Below are 27,323 nucleotides of genomic sequence, written 5' to 3'. Positions count from 1 at the left end.
GTTCCTGTCTGGTTATCTGGTAGGTGAAAGAGGTTCTAGTATTAGGAGGTCCTGTTTTATTCCAACCCCTTCCTATTTTATTAATTGTTCAGTCTTATCAGTCTTAGGTTCTTTTGATGTGATACATTACCACACTGTGGAGACATGGTTACCGTATCAAGTGAGTATTTTTGTGTGTATTTTCTGACAATGAACACAATTGATGTAGACATCCATAAAAATGTAAACATTTATTACATATGGAGAACCTGTACTCAGCCCCTGAGCAGATTTGTAACTGCAGTTTTAATTTAGTTATGTGAAGTAATTTTTTAAGGTCCAAGCACTGATACTGTCTGAACAACTCAAGCATTTTCTGTTCTTAGTCGCAATTACGATTGATTAGCTCAATGACCAGACTAGTCTGGACAGACTGCTGACTTCTGCATTGTTTGCTGTGCAATCAAAGACAGATTCTGTTTTGTAATGTTTGAATCTATTTCTTTTAGAGCAATGACTCCACTTAGCACCAATTTTTGACTGATAATTTACGCCTGCACATTGATTTGTTCTCTCTGCAAGCTGAAGATGCACGTTAACTTCTCAGAGTGTGTGCCTTTATTTGATATGTGCTGTACAGACACAACAAATTGGCGATGAGTATGAACCTGAATTCCTGCGAATATCACCAACTGCGTCGGCAGTTACGAGACGCCAGAATTCGGAGGAAGGGAGAGGAACGAGTGAACTGAACCAGTATGGAGAAGGTGGTCCCGGATGCTGGAAAAGGGCAGGTGCACAGTGCACAGTGAGGGATGCACAGCTAGCAAAACTAAAGTAAAAATAATCTGACTGTGGCCTTTGGGAAAGTTGATGAATTTGACAGTTCTAATGAGGACTGGGAATAGTTTATTGAGGGGGTTGAACTGTATTGTAATGCTAATGATGTGGATGAGGTAAAGAAAGACCTCACACTTCTTAGCTTAATGGGTGTTAGAATGTATAGTCTCATACACAATTTAGTAACTCCTGAGAAGCCAGCAAGCAAGTCATTCGACAAAATTGTTGCAATCTTGCCAAGTCACTTAAGAAAGAACATATGAAATAGGAGCAGGAGTCGGCCATCTGGCCTGTTGAGCCTGCTCCACCATTCAATAAGATCATGGCTGATCTGACATTGGACTCCTCTCCAGCCACCTGCCTTTTCCCCATAACCCTTAATTCCCCTACTATGCAAAAACTTAGCCCAAAACTGCTAGTAATAGCTGAGGTTTTGGATTTCACAAAAGAAGCCAGTTAAAGGATGAAAACATGTCTGAATACACTGCAGGACTGCGCAAACCTTCCCAATACTGTGATTTTAGAGATGGACTTTCTTGATGCATTAAGGAACATTGTATGTGGCATGCTTAGTCAAAGCACTCAAATGAGGCTACTGTTAGAAAGAGACCTAACCTTAGAACAGGCATGGATCATTGCAATATCGTTAGAGACTGCAGCAAAGGATGCGGTGGGACAACAGAAAGAGAGATTAATGTGTGAAATGCACAAAATGTCCCTGAATGGTGAAAAAAGCCTAAAATGTTGTCGATGTGCAAATCCTCCCATGATGCAAATGATGGCTGGTTCAAAGAAAAAGTGTGCAGACAGTGTCACAGACAAGGCCACTTAGAGTGTGCAAGTCAGATAAAAAAACACAATCAAAAAGAAAAACTGAGTGAAAAGTTTAAAACACAAAACTAAACAAATGCAAAAAGTGACTGAATGTGAAACTGAATCAGACAACACGGAGTCTGACAAAGGTGAACTGTCATGCCTAGAACTGTATAGCATTACTAAAGTAGATAGCAAAATCATACGGATCACAACAAATGTGCCTGGTGTAAAACCGAAAATGGAGCTGGGTACAGGGTCAGCTTTGTCCATAACTTCAGAGTCTGGCTACCATTAGAAAAGACCCTCAGTGATGCTAAAGACTTACATAGGTGAAAAATTGTCTCCCAAAGGCAAACTGAAAGTGAATATAATGTACAGAGGCAAAACACAGCAGTTAGAGCTTTGTGTTGAAAAGTGGAGGGACAACACTTTTTGGATGTGAATGATGGAGAAAAATCCAACTAGACTGGCACACAATCAAAGCTCTCAATGTGTCATTAACAGGCAACTTCAGCCCAAATGGTAGATTGAGAGACCACTTCGCTGAGCACCCATGCTCTGTCCACCAGAAAAACTGGGATCTCCCAGTGGCCACCCATTTTAGTTCCACTTCCCATTCCCATTCCGACATATCAATCCATGACTGCCTATACTATTGTGATGAAGCCACACTCAGGTTGGAGAAACAACACCTTATGTTCCTTCTGGGTAGCTACCAACCTGATGGCATAAACGTCAATTTCTCAAACTTCCAGTAATGCCCACCCCCACCATTCCTCATCACCTCCCTCTAGTGCTCCTTCCCCTTTCTTCCATGACCTTCTGTCCTGTCCTATTATATTCCCCCTTCTCCAGCCTGTATCTCTTTCACCAATCAACTTTCCAGCTCTTTCCTTCACCCCCCCCCCCAGTTTCACCTATCACCTTGTGTTTCTCCCTCCCCTCCCCCCATCCTCTAACCCTGACCCCTCATCTTTTTCTCTCCGGTCCTGCTGAAGGGTCTCAGCCCAAAACATTGACGGTACTCTTTTCCATAGATGTTGCCAGCCCTGCTGAGTTCCTCCAGCATTTTGTGTGCGTTACTTGGATTTCCAGTAAGTATGTTGTGGGCATGCAAGTTTGGCACCGGAATCATGACGACCCTTGTGGGGCTGTCCCCAACACACCCTCGGACTGTGTTGGCCATTGATGCAAAATGACACATTTCGCTGCATGTTTCGATGTACATGTTACACATAAAGCTAACCTTACTGAGAGTTCTTCTTTAACACCGAAGAGGTCTATTCAAGAATCTTATGTCCCTGGTGACTAGCTAAATTCATTAAGACAATGCCATGGGACCAGTCACAAAGACGTGAATGAGGATACAGAACCTCAGCCTCTAATAAATCATCCCACGGTTTTGCTTTCAAAAACTCTGGTATGGAACTGCAATCCACAACCTTCCAAGAGACTGTCACCTGTTCAAGGTAATAAGAGGCATAGATTGAGTCCACAGACAGAGACGTTTTTTCCTGGGCAGAAATGGCTAACACAAGAAGTATAATTTTAAGGTGATTGGAGGCAAGTGTAAGGGGGGTGTCAGAGTTAATTTTTTTTCAAAGTGGTAGGTGCATGGAATGGAATGTTCTGCTGGGGTAGTGTTAGAGTCAGATACATTAGGGGAATTTAAGAAACCACAATTAACTGAGAATTTAAGATAGGCAAACTTAATTTTAATTTTTTTTTAAATTGGAGATACAGGCCCTTCTGACTCAATAAGCCCATTTTGCCCAACTGCAACCATGTGATCAATTAACATACTGACCCATAATGTCTTTGGACTGCGGGAGGAAACCCACGTGGTCACGGGGAGAACGTACAAACTCCTTACAGGCAGCGGTGGAATTGAACTGAACTGACTGGTACTGTAAAGCATTGTACTAACCACTACACAACCGTGCTGTTGTTGGAAACTGGATGCCTATGTAAGAGAGAAAGCGTTAGATTGATCTTAGCGCAGATAGAAAAGTTAGCACGATCTCATCAGCCTCTACTGTGTGGTTGTGTTCCAATATAATTTTCTCATCTCTGGCGTTGCATCAGCTCCAGCAATTTGGCAAAGAGTAATGGACCAAATGCTCCAAGATATCCCAGGAACACAATGTTACCTTGATGACATCATTGTGACTGGCAAAAATGATGAAGAGCACCTCCAGAACCTTGGTAAAGTGCTTACCAGGCTGAGTGAGTACGGTCTGCGCGCAAAGAGAGAGAAATGTGAGTTTTTCAAGAATGAAATCTCATATTGCGGACATGTCACTGAGAAACATAAGACACGAGGGAAGATGTAAGCAGTGGTATAGGCACCCAAACCAGAAAATATGTCACAACTCAGTTCATACTTGGACATTGTAAACTACTACCGCAAGTTTCTCCCAAATCTTGCTGCAGTGCTGGTGCTGCACCCATTGAATGCACTGATACAGACAGCAGCAAAGTGGCAATGGTCAGAAAGATGTGAAAAAGCATTCAAAGAAACAGAGATCAATAACATCAGATGAACTGCTCACCCATGATGACCCATCCCTGCCCATCAGACTGGCGTGCGATGCGTCCCCTTATGGAAATGGTGCTGTTTTGTCACACACGAGATCACTGATGAGGGCAGAACTCAATTATGCTCAGATTGACCAAGAGGCCCTAAGGGGAGTAAAGAAGTTCCACCACTACCTCTATGGACAGATCACCAGCCCTTTGTGTCCATTTTCATCCCAGTGAGGTCTGCTACCCGGTAGCAACGTTGGGCACTTTTCCTAGGAGCCCACTCTGATGACTTAGAGTTCATGGGTACCAAACAACACAGCAATGCTGATGGCTTGTCACGCCTTCCACGGTTGACAACTGAAGAAGAAAAGGCTTCATACTGTGACCCAGCATTGGTCACACTCCGCGTTGGTGCACCAGCTGCCAGTAACAAATTCCGAAACTCAAAGGGAAACAAGGAATGATGCGACATTGTCAAGTGTCTATGACATCACCGTGCGAGGGTGGCCAGCTCATGGTAACCCTATGTTTCCAGAGTTCTCAGTGAGACGAGACCAAATGTCGATATGTCAAAGAGTACTGATGTATGGATCTCGTGTTGTGGTTCCCTCTAAACTGCATACCAGAGTGTTAGAGAATCTGCATAAAGGACACCTGGGTACAGTCAAGATGAAGAGTCTTGTCCGGAGCGACGTGTGGTGGCTGGGAAAAGATAGACAGATTGGTGACTTGACCAAAAGCTGTTCGGGATGCCACAAAGTTCTAAATGCACCCCCACAGGCAGCAATACACCTGTGGCAGTGGCTATCTTCATGATGGCAAAGAGTGCATATTGACTTTGCTGGGCCATTCATGAGCTCCATGTTGCTGATTGCTGTGGATGCTCATTCGGAGTGGCCAGAGATCATACCAATGAAGTCAACCACCTCAGAAAAGACTGTTTCCACTCTGAGGACTATCTTCACCAGAAATAGCTTAACAGAACAAATTGTGAGTGACAATGAACTACAATGCACATCAGAAGTATTCACACAGTTCATGAAGAAAAATGTCATCAGACATTTCAAGTCAGCTCCTCACTACCCAGCAACAAATGGGTTAGCTGAAAGAAGTCCATTAAAGCTATGGACAAGGACATTTCTCTACAGCACAAGGAAGACAACTTCCGTTTTGTGCATCTGACCTCTGTTTGTGAGATGACAAATCGAAACCCTGCAATGCTGTTCATGAGCAGGAATCTGAGATCTCGCATGGACCTCCTGAAACCAGATCCACAGAGGGAAGTGTAGAATAAACAGATCAACCAGTTGCCAAGTATAAAAGCAAGGAGCTTCTAGGTTGTACAGGAAGTCCTAGAAGATTACCAGGAAGACAAGAGGACACCGGACAGGATTGTTACAAGAACCGGACCACTAATATACTCAGTGGATGTTGGAGATCATCCATGGAGACACCACGTGGACCAGATACTGGATGCTCAGATAAAGAACACACCTGAGCGACTGCATCCAATAAGACAAATGTGCTGCATCTGCAGACTTGCTTCTCAGTGATGGTCATGTCATCAATAGCAACGTGACACCTCCAACAGAGAAACTTGTCTTTGATAAGCTGTCGCCTGATGCCACTCTTCAGGTCCAAAGTGCTATCCTGAAAGAAAGTGTCCACCCAAAAGACTGGATCTTTAGTATAGTGAATTTAGTTATGGATAGTTATCTAAAAAGAGAAAAATTAAGAAAACATTGCTATTGTGAAAGCATGTTTATTTGGACATGATCTGTTAAAGGGAAATTGAATGTTTTGTTACAGATATAGTTTATGTTACAGATATAGTTTTATGTTACATTCCACTTCCTTCCCATTTAGATTAATGCATGAATCTATTTCTTTTAGCACAATGACTCCCCTTAGCACTAATTATTGACTAATTATCACGCATTGTTCCTCTCGCTGCAAAGTGAATATACACGTTAACTCCTCTGAGTGCATGCCTATATTTATTTGATATCCAGTTGTACGGACACACCAAGTTTCCCTCAGCACAAGAGATTCTGCAGATGCTGCAAATTCTGAGCAACACACACAAAAAATGCTGGAGGAACTCAGCAGTTCAGGCAACACCTACCGAAAGGAACAAAAATCATCGTTTTGGGCTGAGACCCTTCATCATTTTCCTGACCTGTTTGAGAATTTTTTTTAATACTTAAGTTTTAAGTAGCAGTATAGCATAACTGCAAGGTAAAGGAATGCAAGTTTTAAACAGAAAGTTCTTGGGTGAATGCACTTCAGACCTGAGCAGCCCAGCACATTGATTGTTCAAAAGCGGCTTAAGATGCCACAAATAAGTGAGAGTTGTTAACTTCTTTCTGTGGCCAAGCAAAATATACAAAAGTATTTTGTTTTAATTTCTCTAACACATAAGGTTGCTCAAGTTATAGCTTAATTATGATCTTACTGTTGCTCGTAGTCCTTCTCAAATTGCTGTCCAGTTACTCAATAGCCATTGAATTTTCAAGTGAAGTGAGGCTTCAGGATGTGTGCAATGCTATTAGTATTGCTTATATAATAAGTACTTTTTTATATAGTTCGAAGATACAGCACAGTAAGATGCCCTTCCGGCCCAACAAGTCCACGCTGCCCAATTACACCCTTGTGACCAACTAACCCATTAACCTGTATGTTTTTGAACACAGAAGGTAACCAGAGCACCTGCAGTATTACCTGGGCTTGGGGAGAATGTACGAACAGCAGTGGTATTGAATCTGGGTTGCTGATATTTACAGCGCAATGCGACTGTACCGTTCATATATTGGAAACGTGCACTCCTAATTTAGTAGCATCAGCTGTTCTGATGTTGCTGTTACATTATCACCAATGTAGATGTTGCCACAAAATTGTGTTGTGTATGGGTGTCCAATTTCAAAATTTTCATTGACTTTTTGTATTTTTCCACCCTCTACCCAGGTAGTGAATGGAACAGAACTTTCTGAGCAGCTGCTGAGGAACATGTGGAATTATGCAGTAATTCCACTGGGAAACGGTCTTTGGTCTGACTGGTCCATGCTAACCAAAATTCTCATCTAAGATGATCCCACTTGCCTGGACTTGACCTATGTCTTTCTAAACATTTCCAATCCATGCAAAACATTTCAATCTTGTCCATAATTGAGTATTGGAACATAATACTACTTTCAGAATGGCAGGCGGTGACTAGTGGGGTACCGCAAGGCTCAGTGCTGGGACCCCAGTTGTTTACAATATATATTAATGACTTGGATGAGGGAATTAAATGCAGCATCTCCAAGTTTGCGGATGACACGAAGCTGGGTGGCAGTGTTAGCTGTGAGGAGGATGCTAAGAGGATGCAGGGTGACTTGGATAGGTTGGGTGAGTGGGCAAATTCATGGCAGATGCAATTTAATGTGGATAAATGTGAAGTTATCCACTTTGGTGGCAAAAATAGGAAAACAGATTATTATCTGAATGGTGGCCGATTAGGAAAAGGGGAGGTGCAATGAGACCTGGGTGTCATTATACACCAGTCATTGAAAGTGGGCATGCAGGTACAGCAGGAGGTGAAAAAGGCGAATGGTATGCTGGTATTTATAGCGAGAGGATTCGAGTACAGGAGCAGGGAGGTACTACTGCAGTTGTACAAGGCCTTGGTGAGACCACACCTGGAGTATTGTGTGCAGTTTTGGTTCCCTAATCTGAGGAAAGACATCCTTGCCATAGAGGGAGTACAAAGAAGGTTCACCAGATTGATTCCTGGGATGGCAGGACTTTCATATGAAGAAAGACTGGATGAACTGGGCTTGTACTCGTTGGAATTTAGAAGCTTGAAGGGGGATCTGATTGAAACGTATAAGATCCTAAAGGGATTGGACAGGCTAGATGCAGGAAGATTGTTCCTGATGTTGGGGAAGTCCAGAATGAGGGGCCACAGTTTGAGGATAGAGGGGAAGCCTTTTAGGACCGAGATTAGGAAAAACTTCTTCACACAGAGAGTGGTGAATCTGTGGAATTCTCTGCCACAGGAAACAGTTGAGGCCAGTTCATTGGCTATATTTAAGAGGGAGTTCGATATGGCCCTTGTGGCTATGGGGGTCAGGGGGTATGGAGGGAAGGCTGGGGCAGGGTTCTGAGTTGGAGGATCAGCCATGATCATAATAAATGGCGGTGCAGGCTCGAAGGGCTGAATGGCCTACTCCTGCACCTATTTTCTATGTTTCTATGTTTCTTCACTTCCAAGGATCAAACCTAATGTAGGAGGTGGCCTACACTAAAGAGTTCATAAGTCACCACCTTCTTCTAGAGGGCAATAAGTGGTGGCGTGACTAGGTTAAAGAAAGTCTCCACCTCATTCGCACCCAGTTCATAATATCATTTACCACACCACCACAAGCAAGAAGGTGCTAGAAGGGGAAAACCTGCAGCTGGAGGAACCTGGTGGGTCCGGCAACAACTACGAAGGCAAAGGGATGGTCCGTTTGGGTTGGGATCTCGCATCAAGGGGAAGATGGGCAGTGGAAGGAGGTGAGAGGGAGGGAAGATGGAACCAGTGAGGTTAGGGGATGGAGACAGGACAGTGGTAGGTGAAACCAGATAAAGGAGGGATGGTGGGCAGATGAAGACAGGTGTGGGGTAGGGGGGTTGTAGAGGAAGGTGGTGAACATAGAGGCTGGATGGCGATGTGGAAACCAGTCAGAATCAGAGAAGATGAAGATATTCTCTGATGTTGTGATATTTATTGGTATCTGGCAGCAGTAATTTTTAAGTTTTATTTAGAGATACCACACAGAATAGGCCCTTCCAGCCCAATGAGCCACACCACCTAGCATCCCACCTGTTTAAACCTCACCTAATCACAGAACAACTTACCATGACCAATTAACCTACTAACTGGTACGTCTTTGGAATGTGGGAGGGCCCCAATGTGTTCACGGAGAGGACACAGAAACTCCTAATAGATGGCATTGGAATTAAACTCCAAACTCTGACATCCCGAGCTGTAATAGCATAACACTAACCCAATGAAATTTTATAAATTACAAGATAAATAGTGCAAAAGGAAAGAGAAAGAAGGAATAATGAGGTAACAGCGCAAGAACAGTATAATGAGGCAGAAGGATTGTACTGGGCTCATCGGCGGTCAGAGGCGGTGATTTAAAATGAGAGCTTCGCGGGTGTTAGTCCATTGTGCGGGCCTTTCAACGGCGGCAACTAAGCTCGACAAACTAAATAAAGTACAGAAGGGATAAGCGGAGTGTCCATTGTTGGGAGTAGGCCAGTGGCGAGAGTAGAAGTGACAGGCTTTTGCTCATTCAGGCTTTGGTGAAAGTGAGCTTTGGCAAGGTTAAGTGGGTAAGTGGACTTAGTTTTTAGCTTTTCTTTGCATTTCTTTTTTGAGGAATACAGAGTACGTCGGTAGGGTTAGTACTTTGCTCTGGTTGTCGGATGTGGGAGTCTTGGGAATCTTCCAGTCTCCCGGGTGGCCACACCTGCTCCAGATGCACCGAGATGCAGTTCCTGAGGGACTGCGTTAGGGATCTGGAGCTGCGGCTCGATGATCTTCAACGCAGAGTGAACAGGAGATAGAGGGGAGCTACAGGGAATTAGTCACCCCAAGGCTGCAGCAGTTAGATAAGTGGGTGACAGGGAAGTGAGGGAAAGAGCACAGATAGTACAGAGCACCCCTGTGGCCAACCCCCTCAGTAATCATTAACTCATTTTGGATGCGGTTGAGGGGGATGACCTGACAGGACGACCACAGCGATCGGATCTCTGGCACTGAGCCTGGTTCCGTGGTGCAGAAGAGAAAGAGGAAGATGAGGAATGTGGTTGTCATAGGGGATTCCATAGTGAGAGGAGCAGACAGGAGGTTCTGTCAGCCTGATAGAGATACCCTCACTGTGTGTTGCCTCCCGGGTGCCAGGGTACAGGATGTCTCAGATCGGGTGCAGAGTATTCTGAAAGCAGAGGGTGAACAGCCAGAAGTCTTGGTACACGTTGGTACCAATGACATAGGTAGGGAAAAGGGAGGAGGTCCTGAAGAGAGAATTCGGGGAGTTAGGTAGGAAGCTGAAAGGCAGGATCTCTAAGGTAGTAATCTCAGGATTGCTGCCTGTGCCATGAGCTAGCAAGTGCAAGAACAGCATGATCAGGCCTAAGTCCTTAAACTGCTGGAGAACAGTGTGGAATGAACAGGTGCTGTTTTCTCCCAGTAGGGATTAGTTTTTAGTTCCAAGTTTTCCTGCCATGTTTTGTCACCCTGCAACCTTATCCTTCAATCTCTTTGAACTATGGAGGACAGCGTGTGTATAAATGTCTCTCTCCAGCAGACTTCATCATGACTCCAGTATTTCTACTATTTTTTAATGTTTCTTAATTGTACATATGATTTTTTTGTGTTCTATTGCTGAGCAGCAGTGAACCATCTAATTTTCTGTCAGAGTTCTCTTTGGGAACTAGTTGACTTGATCAGCATTTCTGATCTGGCTATTGTTCACGATTGCACTTAATAAAAAAAAAAGGCGTATTAATGTGTAGCTGAGAGACTGGTGTAGGGGGCAGGGCTTCAGATTCCTGGATCATTGAGGCCTCTTCTGGGGGAGGTACAACCTGTACAAAAAGGACAGATTACACCTGAACCCAAAAGGGTCCAATATCCTAGCGAGCACATTTAATAGAGCTGTTAGGGAAGGTTTAAACTAATTTGACAGGGGGGATGGGAACCAGAGTGATAGGGCTGAGGAAGGGGAAAACAGAAATAAATCAAAGACAGCATGCAACAGAGATTATCAAAAGAACAGGCAGGAGATGAGGCTTAATCGAAGTCAGTGGCATGGGTTACAGGGCAATAGAGGTGTGGTGCTGTTAAAACAGATAGCAACAAATACTGGACTGGGAGTGTTGTATTTGAATGCATGCAGAATAAGGAATAAAATGGACGATCTTGAAATTCAGCTACAGATTGGCAAATACGATGTTGTGACCATCTCTGAAACTTGGCTAAAGGATGGCTGCCATTGGAAGCTGAACGTCCAACGATATATGGTGTATCGGAAAGATAGGGGGTGGTGTGACTCTGTGTATAAGAAATAATAATCAATCATTGGAAAGAAGGTGTAGAGTCTCTATGGGTTGAGTTAAGAAATGGCAAGGGTAAAAGGATCCTAATGGCAGTTGTATTCAGGCCTCCAAACAGCGGCCAGGATGTGGATTACAAATTACAGCAGGAGATAGAAAAGGTGTGTCAGAAAGGCAATGTCATGATAATTGTTGGGATTTTAACATGAAAATGGATTGGGAAAACCAGATCAGTACTGGACCTCAAGCGAGAGAATGTGTAGAATGTCTAAGGGATGGCTATTTAGAACAGCTTGTTGTTGAGCCCACTAGGGAATTGGCTGTGCTGGATTGACTGTTGTGCAATGATCCAGAGGTGATAAGAGAACTTAGGGTTAAGGAACCCTTAGGGAACAGTGATCACAATATGATTGAGTTCACATTGAAATTTGAGAGGGAAAAAATAAAATCCAATGTGTCAGTATTTCAGTGGAATAAAGGAAATTACAATGGCATGAGAGGGGAACTGGTCAAAGTTGACTGGAAAGGGACATTTGCAGGAAGGACAGCAGAGCAGCAATGGCTGGAGTTTCTGCAAAAAATGAGGAAAGTGCAAGACAGATATATTCTAAATAAGAAGAAATTTTCAAAAGGAAGAAGGACATTACCATGGCTGAAAATGGAAGTCAGAGCCAAAGTAAAAGCAAAAGAGAGGGCATACAAGGAAGTCAGAGCTAGTGGGAAGAAAGAGGATTGGGGAGCTTTTAAAAACTTGCAGAAGGAAACTAAGAAGGTCATTCAGAAGGAAAAGATGAATTATGAGAGGAAGCTGGCGACTAATATCAAAGAAGATACTAAAAGCTCTTTAAGTATATAAAGGGTAAAAGAGAGTCGAGGATAGATATAGGACCAATACAAAATGATGCTGGAGATATTGTAATGAGAGACGCAGAGATGGCAGAGGAACTGAATGTAAATTTTGCATCAGTCTTCAAAGTGTACCGGATATTCAAGAGTGTCAGGGAAGTGAAGTTTGCACGGTGGAAAATTATGACTGAGAAGGTGCTCAGGAAGCTTAATGGTCTGAGGGTGGATAAGTCTCCTGGACCTGATGGAATACACCCTTGGGTTCTGAAGGAAGTAGCTGGAGAGATTGTGGAGGCAATAACAATGATCTTTCAAGGATTGATAGATTCCGGCATTGTACTGGATGACTGGAAAATTGCAAAAGTTATTCCACTATTTAAGAAGGGTGGGATGCAGCAGAAAGGAAACTATAGACCTGTTAGCCTGACATCAGTGGTTGGGAAGTTGTTGGAATCGATTGTTAGGGATGAGATTACGAAGTACCTGGAGGCACATGACAAGATAAACCAAAGCCAGCATGGTTTCCTGAAAGGAAAATCCTGCCTGACAAACCTACTGCAATTCTTTGAGGAAATTACAAGCAGGATAGACAAAGGAGATGCAGTAGTCATGGTGTACTTGGATTTTCAGAAGGCTTTGACAAGGTGCTGTACATGAAGCTGCTTAACAAGATAAGAGCCTATGGAATTACAGGAAAGTAACTAGAGTGGGTGGAGCATTGGCAGAAAACAGAGAGTGGAAATAAAGGGATCCTATTCTGGCTGGCTGGAGTTCCATAGGGGTCGGTGTTGGGACCACTGCTTCTTACGATGTATGTCAATGATTTGGACTTCAGTATTAATGGATTTGCAGCTATATTTGCTGATGATACAAAGGTAGGTGGAGGAGCGGGTAGTGTTGAGGAAACAGAGAGCCTGCAGAGAGACTTAGATAGTTTGGGGGAATGGGCAAAGAAGCGGCAAATGCAATACAATGTTGGAAAGTGTATGGTCATGCACTTTGGTGGAAGAAGTAAATGGGCAGACTATTATTTAGATGGGGAGAGAATTTAAAATGCAGAGATGCAAAAGGATTTGGGAGCCCTTGTGCAAGACACACTAAAAGTTAACCTCCAGGTTGGGTTGGTGGTGAAGAAGACAAATGCAATGTTGTCATTCATCTCCAGAGGTATAGAATATAAAAGCATGGATGTGATGTTGAGGCTCTATAAGACACTCATGAGACCACACTTGGAGTATTGTGTGCAGTTTTGGGCTCCTTATTTTAGAAAAGATATCCTGACGTTAGAGAGGGTTCAGAGAAGATTCACGAGAATGATTCCAGGAATGAAAGTGTTATCATATGAGGAACGTCTGGCAGCTCTTGGGCTGTATTCCCTGGAGTTCAGGAGAATGAGGGGGGATCTTATAGAAACATTCTGAATGTTAAAAGGCCTGAACAGATTAGATATGGTAAAGTTATTTCCCATGGTAGGGGATTCTAGGACAGGAGTTCAGGATTGAAGGATATCCGTTTAGAAGTGAGATGCGGAGAAATTACTCTAAAATTAAATCTGTGGAACTTATTGCCATGAGCGGGCTGTGGAGGCCAAGTCATTGGGTGTATTTAAGGCAGAGATAGATAGGTTCTTGATTAGCCAGGGCATCAAAGGGTATGGGGTGAAAGCAGGGGAGTGGGGATGACTGGAAGAATTGGATCAGCCCATGATTGAATGACGCAGCAGATTCGATGGGTCGAATGACCCACTTCTGCTCCTACATCTTAATAGTCTTATGGAATAATGAGGTAAGAACGAGGCCAGATTGGGAAAGGTAACTAAGCGGGTGGAGTCGGAGGGAAGTATCACCAAGGTGAGAGAAAAGCTTGTCAAATGCCACCACCCTCCAATCACCTTGTGCAGAGAGCTGCTGGGAAACCATGAAAGGCTGGAGTTTGTTCAGTTTTATCATTAGGGAAATTCCTCCCCAGTACATTTAAGGAAGCATGCTATGTTGTGCTTCATGGCCAGCAAGATGGGGCTTCTACTCCACATGCAGAGGCTGGTGCTAAAATACCGTACAAAGGGAATGCTGGGCAATCGGGAGCCCATCCTTCAGACAAAACGTCAACTTCAAGCCCTGACCACTCCTTCAGGTAGATCCTGTGGTGCTCTTTCAAAGATGATTAGGGGAGCCATTAAGCACTCCTCATCTGTTGACCCTTTTATTCTGGAGATCATTCTAGTAAACCTCCTCTGGACCCTCTCTAGTGCCAGCAAAGTCTTTTCTTAGATATGGGGCTCAGTACTTCCCATAATGCTCCCTTCCTCCTTTTGTCTCTACTCGCTACCATCTGCCACTTCTTTGTCTATTCTCCCAGTCTGTTCAAACTCCTTGCTTCCTCAACACTACCTACCCCTCCACCTATCTTTGTATCATCCACAAGCCAGATTCTGACAAGGCTTTTGTGTGTTCCCAATGGTCTCAATAACATCTCGAAAGTGCCAAGGTGCTGGTGCTGGAGCAGGGATCCAATCGCTGACCCAGTACTGTGTACACAGTGATATTAATTGAGTAACAAATCCCAAGGTGCAAATAAAGTCAGCATCAAAGTTCAGGCAGAGATCAAAACATCCAGAGAAATCCAAAAGCCAGAATTGGGCAACAGGCACAGTCAATATTCAGACGGACAGAGTACAGACACGAAGACTGGAAAGGCTCAGCAAAGCTCTCTGGCACAATCCGGCAATAAAACACAGCACTGAAATACACTGAGCAATAACCAGAGAGGCAGATGATAGGTGGAGCACAGTGAGACACAGGGGGCAGCAATACAGGAAATAATGAGAAGCAGATGAGAGACGGAGTACTCAGTAATACAGGGGCCGGAGTGGAGCAGGAGCACATGCCAATACAAAACCACAGACTGACAGCTGGGGGAAAACACACAAAAAGACAAGAGTTCAACTGGAGGTACTGGCAGAAAGCCTCTTCCCCACTTTGAGCCATCATGGGTCAGAGATTCCTAGCAATCAGTGGTAATGATCCTCATAGAAGCTTTGAGCACATCCTTAAATCTTTCCCTCGAGGATATATTCTCCCAGAAGATAATGGCGAACATTGTGTCTAAATCTCTGTGGAGAGACAATTTCTAAAATTCAAAACGGCTGTCTCTGCAACACAATGCAATTTGTAACCGGAACGGTTGTGACCTCAAGCATAAGATTTGCTATCAGAAACAACAAGCCGTGTCTCGTCCAAATGACATGCCATTCCATTCTCAATGAAAGGCTAAAACCCAGCGATCAATTAAATCTAAACTGAAACATACGCAAAGCCATTAGGAGTTTAAGCAGACCATCAAGTGCTGCATGAAACACTTAATAAATGGTAAACTCAAGCTTTGTCAGAAATTATTGTTGGCAGGGATGTTGGCCTTGGACTGCATGGGCTTTCTTTAGATATGGGTAATATCCACATTTTACTTCCAAAATTTTCTAGTTTTATTTCAGATTTCTAGCATCCATCTGATTTTGTGCCTGTCCTTCCCCATCACATGTGCTTTTCTTAGGGTGACACTATAACCATATAACAATTACAGCACGGAAACAGGCCATCTCAGCCCTTCTAGTCCGTGCTGAACTCTTACCCTATCCTATTCCCACCGACCTGCACTCAGCCCATAACCCTCCATTCCTTTCCTGTCCATATATCTATCCAATTTAACTTTAAACGACAACATTGAACCTGCCTCAACCACTTCTGCTGGAAGCTCATTCCACACAGCTGCCACTCTCTGAGTAAAGAAGTTCCCCCTCATGTTACCCCTAAACTTTTGTCCTCTAATTCTAACCCATCCCCTCTTGCTTGAATTTTCCCCACTCTCAATGAAAATAGTCTAACCACGTCAACTCTATCAATCCCCCTCATAATTTTAAACACCTCTATCAAGTCTCCCCTCAACCTTCTACGCTCCAAAGAATAAAGACCTAACTTGTTCAACCTTTCTCTGTAACTTAGGAGATGAAACCTAGGCAACATGTTAGTAAACCTCCTCTGTACTCTCTCAATCTTATTGACATCCTTCCTATAATTCAGTGACCAGAACTGTACACAATACTCCAGATTTGGCCTTACCAATGCCTTATGCAAATTCAACATTACATCCCAACTCCTATACTCAATGCTCTGATTAATAAAGGCCAGCAAACCAAAAGCTTTCTTCACGATCCTATCCACATGAGATTCCATCTTCAGGGAACTATGCACCATTATTCCTAGATCCCTCTGTTCTAAAGCACTACAGCAGAGTGGTTAGCGTAAGCCTTACAGCGCCCGCATGGCGCCATGGCAGCGTAGCGATAGTGCAATGATATTACAGCTTGGAGTTTCGAGTTCCACTCATGGAATGCGTAGGTTTTCTCCAGGTGTTCTGGTTTCCTCCCAGAGTCTAAAGACGTATCGGTTAGAAAGTTAATAGGTCATTGTAAATTATCCCATGATTAAGCTAGGTTAAATCGGGGTTGCTGGACGGTGTGGCTCAAAGGGCTGTAAGGGCCTTTTCCATGTTGCATCTTAATTAATAAATAAAAATCAGTAATCGGGGTCTGTCCCTGTGATCGCTTGAGTTTCCTCCAGAGAAAAGCTGCCTCATCAAAATGTGTGCTCTCAGATGCTCCAGCTGGCCAGCTCACCATGATGTGCATGCTCCATCCCAACTGTTCCATGCCAAGCAACATTCCCAAAAATTCCCATAATCTGATATCTGATTGTTTTGGAAAATCCTAATGGTCCTGCAAGTGGAGTTATGTGAGCAGGCTGGTTGAGGATAGGGCAGGATCCAGGATATCATAATCATAGAGTACTTCAGCACAAAAACATGCCCTTTGGCCCATCTAGTCCATGCTAAACTGTCATTTTGCCTTGTCTCATTGTCCCATAGCCCTCCATACCTCTCCCATCTGTGTACCTGTCCAAACTTTTCATAAACATTGCAGTCAAACACACATGCACCACTTCCATGAGCACTTATTCCACACTTTCACCACTCTCTGAGTGAAGAGGTTCCCCTTAAATATTTCACCTTTCACTCTTAGCGCTTGTTTATTACCCGCTCCCTTTAAACTCGCAGGGTCCTCTGGAAAAACTTTAACTACTGTATAACATTGTAAAAAAAAAACCAAGATGTAAACACCAGAAATTCTGTAGATGCTGGAACTCCACAGTAACATACACAAAATGTCGGGGGAACTCAGCAGGTTAGGCAACATCTTTGGAGAAGAATGAATAGTTGACCTTTTGGGCTGAGACACTGCAAAGATACATTGTGATGTTAACAGGAGCAATATCCAAAAGTCTGGAAAATTGTCTTGTCCAGCACCACCAAAGTCCCAGAGATTATCGGAGTTGTACAGATCCAGAATAATGGACTGAGGGTTCTTGTTGATACTATATCTGTTGGGAGATTCTTGTAATCTACAATTTAGAGGTAAATTATTGTATTTGACATTCTGACTTGAAAAGGCTGCTCAGAGCGTGATCATTGAACATTCGTTGGGAACTACTCACGTGTTTCCTCTCAGAGGGTCTCAGTGACTTTGCACTGTAGTACAGCAGAAGAGATCCCGAGAGAATGAGCCAGTAGCGGGTCCATGACGACAACTGGGAGGAAATAGAAAGTTTTCAATGTTAAATCAAACAGATGGCATAGCTGTGCAAACAAGTGCTGTAACTCCTAGCTGGCAATGCGTAGGGTGCACCCCAGCCATCTACTCTCCATCCCTCCATTTGCCATTTGCCCACTCTGTCTGTCACGCTTCCGTGTTGAGACTGAGAGCGTCAAGTTCCTAGGATTGAACATCACCAACAGCCCTGTCTTGGTCCAACCACGTTGATGTCATGGTCAAGAAAACTCACCAACATCTCCACTTCTTCAGGAGGCTAATGAAATTTTGCATACCCTACCATCCCTTATCAATTTTTATCAGTGCACCACAGAAAGCAATTTGTCTGAATGCATAACGGCAACTGTTCTGCATGGACACAGCTCAGCATTTCATGAAAAACAGCCTCCCTAAAATGGACTCTGTCTACACCCCTCACTGCCTCAGCAAAACAGCCAGCATAATGAAAGATACCCACCCTGAATGTTCTCTAACCTCCCTTCTCTCAAGGAGCACATATCACCAGGCTCAAGGTCAGCATCTACCCCACTGTTATCAGACTCTTGAATGGACCTATCGTACTCACAATATACCTCATTATAATCTTTATCGTTCACCTGCACTGCACTTTCCCTGTAGCTGTTACACTTTATTCTGAATTATCTGCACCTTAATGTGAAAAAGACTAAGGAGTTGGTGGTCGACCTGAGGAGAGCTAAGGTACCGGTGACCCCTGTTTCTATCCAGGGGGTCAGTGTGGACATGGTGGAGGATTACAAATACCTTGGTTACGAATTGACAATAAACTGGACTGGTCAAAGAACACTGAGGCTGTCTACAAGAAGGGTCAGAGCCATCTCCTGAGGAGACTGAGGTCCTTCAACATCTGCTGGACGATGCTGAGGATGTTCTACGAGTCTGTGGTGGCCAGTGCTATCATGTTTGCTGTTGTGTGCTGGGGCAGCAGGCTGAGGGTAGCAGAGACCAACAGAATCAACAAACTCAGTCGTAAGACCAGTGATGTTGTGGGGATGGAACTGGACTCTCTCACGGTGGTGTCTGAAAAGAGGATGCTGTCCAAGTTGCATGCCATCTTGGACAATGTCTCCCATCCACTACATAATGTACTGGGTGGGCACAGGAGTACATTCAGCCAGAGCCTCATTCCTCCGAGATGCAGCACAGAGCATCATAGGAAGTCATTCCTGTCTGTGGCCATCAAACTTTACAACTCCTCCCTTGGAGGGTCAGAAACCCTGAGTCGATAGGCTGGTCCTGGACTTATTTCATAATTTACTGGCATAATTTACATATTACTATTTAACTATTTATGGTTCTATTACTATTTATTATTTATGGTGCAACTGTAACGAAAACCAATTTCCCCCGGGATCAATAAAGTATGACTATGACTATGATTATGACTATGACTGTTATTGTTTTACCTTGTTCTCCCTCGATGAACCATGTAATGAACGGGTGTGCGAGACAAACTTTTCACTGTATCTTGGTACATGTGACAATGATAAACCAGTTCCAATATCAATTCCATCTCCTTCATTTGGTTCTATGCTCCACCCGCCTATCTAATCAGATTCCACCATTTGCAGCCCTTTGTTGCCTCCATCTATCACCTCTTAGCTTCTGTCACTTTCCCCACTCCTCCCCCTTCCATCTGCCTGTTGCCTCTCCTCACATGAATCCAAGCTCTTGCTCCACCCCTTTCCCTCATTATACCAGCCTACTTTCAGAATGGATTGAAAATACTGACTGTCTATTTCTCTCCATAGACGATGGCTGACCCTCTGTGTTCAATTCCAGCCACTGTAGTATCTCGTGTTAACATCTTAAACCCCATGCATCCCTCTCAATTTCTAGACCCACACGAGAGAGCCCAGCCTGCACCTGGACCAGAGTCCCACCTTGGACCTATCAGGAAACCAGACAGCTGGGATTCCCCCTAGGCCAAGGGTTCCTAACCTGGAGTCCACAGACCCTTGCTAAATGGGATTGGTCGATGGCATAGAAAGGTTGAGAACCTCAGTGGGAGGGAGATGTCTCCAGGATCCTCAATGATATGGGATTTTAAGGGAGTTTGAGGAGACCTTTCGGGCATCACTTCCAGGCCGGCATAATAGGGCTACCCTGCATTGTCCCACTGCCTGGCTCTCAGACAGTAATCTAATTAGTCCATCCAAGTACCCTATGAATGCAATTCCCATGCGGGAGGGGTTGGTTCTGCTTCCACCAGCCTTTAAAGAGGATAAAACCATCACCATCTGGATGGAAACAAAACCCTTGAACTTATTGCCCTGTGCACATCTTTACCCATTTGCTGAAGGAAATGGATTTTTCTTGTCTGCTCTTTCCAGAATTCTCAACATTTTAGACATATATATATATAGGCATCCGTTATTCTCATGAGACCATGGATTTGCGGCTTGGAAGGTTTCCAGGGCACAGCATGGGCAGGATTGTATGGAAGACCAGCAGTGGCCCATGCTGCAAGTCTCCCCTCTCCAGGACACCAATGTTGTCCAAGGTAAGGGCACTAGGGCCGATACAGCTTGGCACCGGTGTCGTCGCAGAGCAATGTGTGGTTAAGCACCTTGCTCAAGTGCCTCAGCCAAGGCTCGAACTAGCGACCTTCGAATCACTAGACGAACGCCTTAACCACTTGGCCACACGCCAACACAACTACAGCCTTCCTTTAGAAAAAGTGTCTGATGCATAAGGATGGAATGAGGTTAGATATAAATCATCATGTGCCGTTTTGTATGACGTGAGCGATCATGGTCTTTCCATGACCGTGATTGTTCTCGACAAATATTTCTGCAGAAGTGGCTTCCCATTGCCTTCTTCTGGGCAGTGTCTTTACAAGATTGGTGACCCCAGCCATTATCAATACTCTTCAGAGATTGTCTGCCTGGGGTCAGTGGTCGCATAACCAGGACTTGTGGTATGCACCAGCTGCTGCCATGGGTTCACGTGACCCTGATCGGGGGGGCTAAGCAGGTGCTACACCTTGCCCAAGGATGATGTAAGCCAGTGGAGGGAAGGAGCACCTTACACCTCCTTTGGTGGAGACATATCTCCACCCTGCCACCCTAAGAATGTAAACCACCTGGTTTAAAATGGTCCAATTCTGTAGCCCAAATTCAGAATATCAATCCATTAAATATTTAATCTTATAATAAAACATGGAGCAGTTCAGCACACACACCTTCCACTCTATAACATCTTGGTAATAATTCATTAGGAGTTTGAAGAGATTTAGTCCACAAAGACTCCAGCAAATTTCTGCAGATGTACTGTAGAGAGCATCTGACTTGTTGTATCACTGTCTGGAATGGAGGGGCCAATGCACAGGATAAGAAAAAAGCCGCAGAGGGGTCATAAACCCAGCCAGCTCCAACATGGTCTTCAAAATCTGATGCCTCAAGAAGGCTGCATCCATCATTAAGGACCATGACCATCTAAGGTATGCCCTCTTCTCTTTACTAGCATTGGGGAAGAGGTACAGAAGCCTGAAGACCCCCCACTCAGTGCTTAGGAACAGCTTCTTCCCCTCCGCCATCAGATTTATGAATGCACCATGAATCTATGAACTCAACCTCAGTACTCTACTCTCTTTTTGCACTACTTAATTATTATTTTTATATTTCTTATTATATAGTATTTTTAAAACATTTTTGCACTGTACCGCCACCACAGTACAACATATTTCATAACATATGCCAGTGACAATAAACCCAATTCTGATTTTGATTCATGATTCCGCCACCGATCATGATGGCAGAAGAAACTAATCCCACCTGCCTACATATGATGCAGATCAATCTGTTCTCTTCAAGTTCATGTCTCTGCCTAAATGCCCCTTAAAAGCCACTATTGTGCTGTTTCTGACAGTTCCCCTGGCCACACAGCCCTAGCACCCACCACTCCACACAAAATAATTTAGCCCGCACATTTCCCTTAAACTTTCCCCCTTCACTAGTGCCCTGGCAAAGAGGCTCTGGCTGTCTACTCATTCTTATATCTCTCATAATGTTATGGTTTCTTAAGAGTGTCATAGCCGGGGGTGGTAGTGATGATAGGCTCCCACTACCTATTAAATGCTCCCTATCATCATGTGCGTCTCAAATAGCCTCTGACAATCAAGTCTTGCTCCTGGCTTTCGCGTGTCTCTTACCTACTAAGCCCATTGGAACTGTTTCTACTGAAAGGAGAAGGGCCAAAGGTAGATTACTGGGGCCTTAAAGCCAGTCACTTTGGGCAGATGGGGCTCATCAGCCGTGGTTGGCAGCTCATCCAGGAGAAAGAAAACTCTGATCTCAAACCTCCGCTGCCTTGTAGCTATACCCACTCATGGGGAAGGCTTTGGGAGTAAACCTCAAGGAAAAATCTGGAGCAGGAGTCCCTAAAGCGGTCCTACGTTGAGTTCATTGCTGACTGACGACTCATGCGAAGCCACTGGTGCCAAACCGCATCAGTTTTTGCTGGTCATTTGGATTCATCAGCTACATAGGTAACAGCTTGCTCTCCATATCGTACTGCACTAGCTTGTGTATCGAGTAGCTGGGATGCAAGATCCATGGTCAACCTTGATCAACAAAGGGTCTCATAATTTTATAAATGTACATCATGCCCCCCTTCCAGCCTCTGATACTCTGGAGAGAACAACTCAAATTTGAACAAACCTCTCTCCTTTTAGCTAACATTCTAGAATCTGGATAACATCCTGGTGGGCTTTCTCTGCACCCTCTCCAAAGCCTTCACATCCTCTTGTAGTTTATCCTATCTTATGAACATAGAACATAACAGCACAGTACCGTCCCTTTTGTCCACAATGTTGTGCCGATCTTTAAACCTACTCTAAAATCGAGCTAACCCTTCCCTATTCCATTTTTCTATCATCCCTGTGCCAATCTAAGAGTTTCTAAATGCCCACTGCCATTTCCACCACCACCGCTGACACTGCGTTTCAGTATTCATCACTCTGCGTAAAATAAACTTACCTCTGGCATCCCCCCTGTACTTCCATTCACCTTAAAATTATGCCCCCTTGTGTTAGCTGTTTCCATCCTGCGAAAGTGACTCTGGCTATCCACTAGATCTATGCCTCTTGTTACCTTGTACACCTCTATCAAGTCACCTCTCATCCTCCTTCACTCCAAGGACAAAAGCCCTCCCATAATTTTGTAAATTTCTATCAGCTCTCCCCTCGGCCTCTGAGGCTCCAGAGAAAACAACCCTAGTTTGTCCAACCTCTCTCCATGGCTAATATTCTATTAACTAGTTAACATCCTGATGAACCCCTTCTGCAACCTCTCCAAAGCTTCCACATCCTTCCCATAGTGTGCCCAACTGAGATGCTGCAATAACCTCGGCCTGGGTCTCAGAGTGAGGAACGAACCAAGGTTTGGACAAGTTAAGCGCTAATGTTATTTGCTTATTTTTATTATTTGCATGATAAGATTTTTTTCTGCACATTAGATGCTTGACGGTCATTTTTTAATGGGTGTAATTGGGTTTCTTTGTTTAGTGGCTGCCTGTCAGAAGACGGATCTCAAGTCTGTATAGAATTCAAAATTCAAATTCAAAGATTCAAGATATATTTATTATCAAAGTATTATGCAGTATACAACCTGAGATAATAGTTTGAGAACATACTTAGATAATAAACGTATTCTGAACTTTGAAGTGTAGTTTAACCAACGTTTTATACAAGATTTGTTAACATAACAAAGTGCCCCGTTTGCAATGCACGGTACCTGCATTATTTATCACCATGGTCGAACCAGTCTGTGGAGCAGAAATACAAGAGATTCTGCAGACGCTTGAAACCTTGAGTAGCACACACAAAATGCTGGAGGAACTCATAGCAACTTATGCGGCAACCGCAGAGAGGAATAAACAGTCGACACTTGTGGAATGGAGCATGTGTTCTAACAAACTCGATAACTGCATATCTAGTAAATAAGATTAACGATCCTCTAGTAATTATTTTTCTGATGTGCTTGTCCAATTAACTTGCATTAAAAATTCTTAACATGATGTCAAATTGACAATGTGCCTTCATCTTTGAAGACTTGGATGTCATCCTAAAGACCACTACTCTTTCCTCTAGGCCTTCACTTCCCTGCCTTGAGTTCATTTGTTTGTATGTTTATTTATCTATTTATTTTGATACAATGCAGAATATGCATTACCGGCCTTCTGAGCTGCACCACCCAGCAAATCCCGATATAACCCTAGCCTAATTACGGGACAGTTTACAGTGACCTATAATCCTAGGTCTTTGGACTGTGGGAGGAAACCAGAGGACCCAGAGAAAACCCACATATTCCATGGAAAGGACATACAGATGACTTTGGAATGGAACTCTGACCTCCGACGCCCCAAGTTGTAATAGCGTCGCGCTAACTGCTAGGCTATCATAGCACCCATGAGCTGGCAGTGTCACCAAAGGAAGTACCTGGATCAATGAACTGACCGTAAATATCAAGAAACACAGGATGATGTGCAGCTGGTTGCTTTAGAAATTAACACAAGAGGGAGCAGCTGCCCCAGTGTTCCCGACATTAATTCAGCACCAGGCTCCGTCCTACCTGAACTGATCGAATTAAACTGCTCTGCTTTCATTAATACTTCTCTGCCTGTTTTAATTTCTATTGTTGAGGTGGAAACCCAATTATAATGCTGGTATCAAGGTGAATAATATTCCAGAAGCTAAGAAGCATTTTGGCCCGAAACGCTGACTGTTTACTCTTTTCCATAGACGCTGCTTGGCCTGCTGAGTTTCTCCAGCATCTTGTGTGTGTTGCTTGGATTTCCGGCATCTGCAGATTTTCTCTTGTTTGTGATTAAACATACACTCAGTGGCCACTTTAATAAGTACACCTGTACACTTGCTTGTTAATGCAAATATCTAATCAGCCAATCACATGGCAGCAACTCAGTGGGGTCAATGTCCATTCAGAAGTCTGATGGCAGATAGGAAGAAGTTGTTCCTGAATCACTGAATTTGTGTCTTCAGGCTCCTGTACCTCCTCCCTGATAGTAGGAATGAGACCCCCGGGTGATGGGGGTCCTTAATGATGGATGCCAACTTTCTGAGGCATTGCTCCTTGCATACCCATGAATACAGGCAAATGAAACAGTGTTACTCTGGGGCCAAGGTGCAAAACTCAGAACCGAAGGTCAAACATAGCACAGGGCACATCGAGCACATATAAGATAGCAGTAAAATACAACCAAGCACAAAAAAAAACGAAGAATCCAAACAAATGAAACTAATAAGCAATCTATTGATTACTTACTGCTGGCTTCTTGCCTTCCTTCAGCAGCGTTTTCCTCCTCAGTGGTCCTTCCATAGTGATGGCTCCATTGGTACCACTTAAGTGGTAGCTGCGGGGGTCTGTTGGACTGGCGACAGAAGGAAGGCAGTCAGTACAAAGACCGTCAGTACAGAATGGACCCAAACCCCCGAGCACGGTCACCCCGACTACAGGCCACTCACTGTGAGGCATCAAGTCAGATTGGCCGGGCTCCTTATATATAACTGCACTTATGTTCAGGTATTTACAGAAAGATATACGTTAGCAGGAAACAAATGTGGAGTTAGCAATGTAAGGCTGCATGGGTATGTGTTGTGTGTTGCTTGAGATGGAATGAGTTCCCTGATAGTGATGGTCGGGTTGGACGTCAACAACATTACAAGTTCTCAGACTGTGGATTGAACTTGTGAATTGTTGGCTCCCTTTCTAGTTTTATACTGGGCCAGATCTTCGCTTCACCGGTGGGCTCCAATCCTTGCCCAATTCCTCACATCGGCATCCGTCTCTTCTTCCTGTCACTGCAACTTAAGGCAATCTCCGGCAGAGCCATGCGAATCCGTCCCCTTATGGACTTCCGCAACAGGACTTTGTCAAATTTTCATTTGGGCAATATTCCCTTTGAGCGGTGGGACCTCTGGTAGTCCCACCGAGAATACAACCCATTGGCTGACAGAGCCCTCCGAATCCGTTCCCCTCAAAGGTTTATTTATTATCAACACATGCATCCATATACAACTCTGAAATTTGTCTTCTCCAGATAGCCATGAAACAAAGAAAGAACATGAAAAATGTTCACAAAGAAACATCAAACCCACACCACCACCCCCCCCCGGCACAAAAATCGGCATTCCAATCATCAACCCCCACCACGGACTTCCACCATGGGACTTTGTCAGAAACTAATTCGAACAATGTTCCGATTTGGTGGCCAGAGCACCGTAGTGTGCCCAAAAGAGTTATTCTGGCCAAGAATACAGCACTTCACAGTAGGGGAAGCATATGGCCCAAGCAAAGATATGTCCTACAGACACATGAGCGTTTGATGGCTCTGGGCCTGTATTTGCTAGAGTTTAGAAGAATGAGAGGGGTTCTCATTGAATCCTATTGAATATTGAAAGGCCTAGATAGACCTGATGTAGGGAGGACTAGGACAAGAGGGCACAGCTTCAGAACACAAGGACATCCCTTTAGAATAGAGATGAGGAGGAATTTCTTTAGCCAGAGAGTGGTGAATCTGGGGAGTTCATTGCCACAGGTAGCTATGGAGTCTAACTTAATGGGTACTTTTAAAGCAGACATTGACAAGATTTTGTTCAGTAACAGTGCTAGCAGTTACGGGGAGAAGACAGGAGAGCGGGTTTGAGATGGATGATAAATCAGCCATGATGGAATGGTGGAGCAAACTTGATGGGCCAAATGGCCTAATTCTGCTCCAATGTGTTATGGTCTCTGTCTCCCATCAGCAGACACATTTTTGGGAATTACTTTACTACTGATCTCATTCAGAACATGTGTGTTTGATTTTCTTTCCCATTTCTCTGCCCCAATATTTGTGTTTGGTCTGTTGGTTTCCTTGGTTAACAAAACTCTGGTCTCGACTCCAATGGAGTTAAAAAGGTTTGCTTGACATTAATGTAGTTCATCTTCTGTCTCATGACATCACTACTTGAAGAAGGGGTGAGGTTTTACTCAGTGTTAACACTAGAGTACTATAAAAATGTTAAGGGACAGGGAAGAATGAGGGAAAGACTTTATCCCTGTCCAATTTTTATATGAATTTTATCAGATGAACAGACCTCCAACACAGCAAAAGCTGTTCTGCACAAAAAAAACCGCAAAAAGATATCATTCTGAATTCCCTTCCGTCAAGAACTCACAATTATAATAATCAACTTGGTCTAGAGAATAGAATTAAAAGACCATGGAACCTTTGGAAAAAGTGTTATTGATGGACTGCCAGGAGAGCTTGCTGGAAGATATGGAAAGTATGATTCTTTAATCAACCGTCATGCCTATTGGCTCAGAAGAACCAGAGAGACATCAGGATATACTGCACAGGGGGTAAAGGGAGTTTGGAGAGGAACAACCGAAAATGTCATAGAGTGATAGAGCACTACTGCACAGAAACAGGCTGTATGGCCCATCTAGTTCATGCTGGACTATTATTCTGCCTAGCCCCATTGACCTGTACCTGGACCATAGCCCCACCCATGTATTGTACTTTAATATTATTTAATTTTCTCTTA

At 43.9% G+C, this 27,323-nt stretch overlaps 1 protein-coding gene across 4 annotated transcripts in view; it reads right to left on the bottom strand.

Annotated features, from left to right (window-relative positions):
* LOC134359788 (ras-specific guanine nucleotide-releasing factor RalGPS1-like) overlaps window positions 1–27,323 on the bottom strand; it is a 756,496-nt gene that overhangs the window by 12,202 nt on the left and 716,971 nt on the right. For all 4 annotated transcript variants that reach the window (XM_063073428.1, XM_063073429.1, XM_063073430.1 and 1 more), the window contains 2 exons: window positions 25,060–25,165; window positions 17,643–17,735 (listed from right to left, as the gene is read on the bottom strand). In XM_063073428.1, coding sequence (XP_062929498.1) covers window positions 17,643–17,735; window positions 25,060–25,165 — 199 coding nt within the window. The remainder of the gene's footprint in view (window positions 1–17,642; window positions 17,736–25,059; window positions 25,166–27,323) is intronic.

Source organism: Mobula hypostoma, chromosome 21, assembly GCF_963921235.1.
Source record: "Mobula hypostoma chromosome 21, sMobHyp1.1, whole genome shotgun sequence".
Classification (NCBI taxonomy): domain Eukaryota; kingdom Metazoa; phylum Chordata; class Chondrichthyes; order Myliobatiformes; family Myliobatidae; genus Mobula; species Mobula hypostoma.
The sequence above is the reverse complement of the archived record's forward strand: the minus strand, read 5'-3'. Positions and strand labels throughout refer to the sequence as shown.